Source organism: Chiloscyllium plagiosum, unplaced genomic scaffold, assembly GCF_004010195.1.
Source record: "Chiloscyllium plagiosum isolate BGI_BamShark_2017 unplaced genomic scaffold, ASM401019v2 scaf_84300, whole genome shotgun sequence".
Classification (NCBI taxonomy): domain Eukaryota; kingdom Metazoa; phylum Chordata; class Chondrichthyes; order Orectolobiformes; family Hemiscylliidae; genus Chiloscyllium; species Chiloscyllium plagiosum.
Genome location: NW_025168419.1, coordinates 1 through 1,719, shown reverse-complemented (window position 1 = coordinate 1,719; position 1,719 = coordinate 1). Strand labels below are relative to the sequence as shown.

General features: G+C 38.9%; 1 protein-coding gene across 1 annotated transcript; it reads left to right on the top strand.

The window, feature by feature from the left end:
• Positions 1-698: 698 nt before the first annotated feature.
• LOC122545242 (adhesion G-protein coupled receptor F1-like) lies at positions 699-1,715 on the top strand (the record flags this gene model as incomplete). The annotated part of the gene is made up of 1 exon (XM_043684348.1): positions 699-1,715. A coding segment is annotated over one exon (1,017 nt), but the record flags the coding sequence as incomplete, so codon positions are not given.
• Positions 1,716-1,719: the final 4 nt, after the last annotated feature.

Genomic DNA, 1,719 nt, shown 5'->3' with positions numbered 1-1,719 from the left:
CGGAAGTGATGTCATGTGTGGTTGTGAAACATGAAAGGATTCAGAAATGATTTACAAGGATGTTGTGAGGGTTGGAGGATTTGAGCTATAGGGGGAGGTTGAATAGGCTGGGGCTGTTTTCCCTGGAATGTCAGAGGCTGAGGGGTGACCTCATAGAGGTTTGTAAAATCATGAGGGGCATGGATAGGGTAAATAGACAAAGTCTTTTCCCTGGGGTGGGGGAGTCCAGAACTAGTGGGCATAGGTTTAGGGTGAGAGGGGAAAGATATAAAAGGGACCTTAAGAGGCAACATTTTCATGCAGAGGGTGATGTTGTGTGGAATAAGTTGCCAGAGGAAGTGGTGGGAGGCTGGTATAATTACAGCATTTAAAAGACATCTGGATGGGTATATGAATAGCAGGGTTTAGATGGACATGGGCCAAGTGCTGGCAAAGGGGACTAGATTAGGTTGGGATATCTGGTCGGCATGGACGAGTTTGACCGAAGGGTCTGTTACTGTGTTGTTCATCTGTATGACTCTATGACTCTATCTCCAGCATAGAGAATTGTGCATGCTTAATTATTGAGATTTTCAAGATAGTTCAATCTTTTTTTTTGATAAATGGAGGTAGTGTAAGAAGATGGAATTAAAGTTGAAGAAAATGCCATGATCTTAATGATTTGGCCATTTTCTGGTGCCAAGTATGTTAATTTTCAGAAAAATTTGCAAGTAATTCTTTGATTAACAAAGCTTTCTTTTGTGTTTTTCAGAATTTCTTAGAAACCGTGAGTTCAGTTATATCTATTGCGTCAGTAAATACGTGGAGAATTCTCTCAAATACCAGCCAAAACAATACCAATCCTAGTTCTCAATTATTGCAGTCAGTAGAAAATTTTAATACTCGGCTCAAGTTGCAGAATAACACATTACGTATTAAAGAAAATAACCTTGAACTCAGTGCTAATAGAATTGTTCAACAGATTGACGTCTCTGATTTTAATGTCACCTTTGCTAACTTTTCCGCTGTGGAATATTCCAATTTAAGTGCTAATATATTCATTTCGTCTGAAGAATTTTCAGATGCAGCAAATGCCACAGTTATCAGTATCGCATATCCAACATGGATTGACATTTTACCCAATACCTCAACTTTTGGTAAAAACTTCTTGATTAATAGTCTCGTCGTGACAGTAACAATAAATGTTGAGAAACCTATTAACATCAACATGACCTTCTCACCAAGAAATCGCACATTAGATTTCAACAGTGCCATGTGTGCGTTTTGGGATTTTAGTGGCAATTTATGGAATGATACTGGCTGTGAATCCGAAATAAGGGGAGAAGAAATCATATGTCACTGTCAACATTTAACATCCTTTTCGATTTTAATGTCTCCTGTTACCAATAAAAGTCCAGCTTTGAGTTATATCACCAAAATCGGAGTTGCCATCTCAATCGGAAGTTTACTAATCACTATTATTATAGAAGCCATAGTGTGGAAGCATGTGACCAAAAATAAAACCTCATACATTCGCCATGTTGGAATTCTGAATATTGCAGTAAATCTGCTGGTCGCTGACGTATGGTTCATTGTGGCTTCAGCTGTAGAACCAGGAACACCGGCTTGCACAGCTGCTACTTTCTTCATTCATTTTTTCTATCTTGCCTTATTCTTCTGGATGTTAACCCTGGGCCTGCTGCTTGTCTATCGTTTACTATTCCCTTTCCATGATCTCAG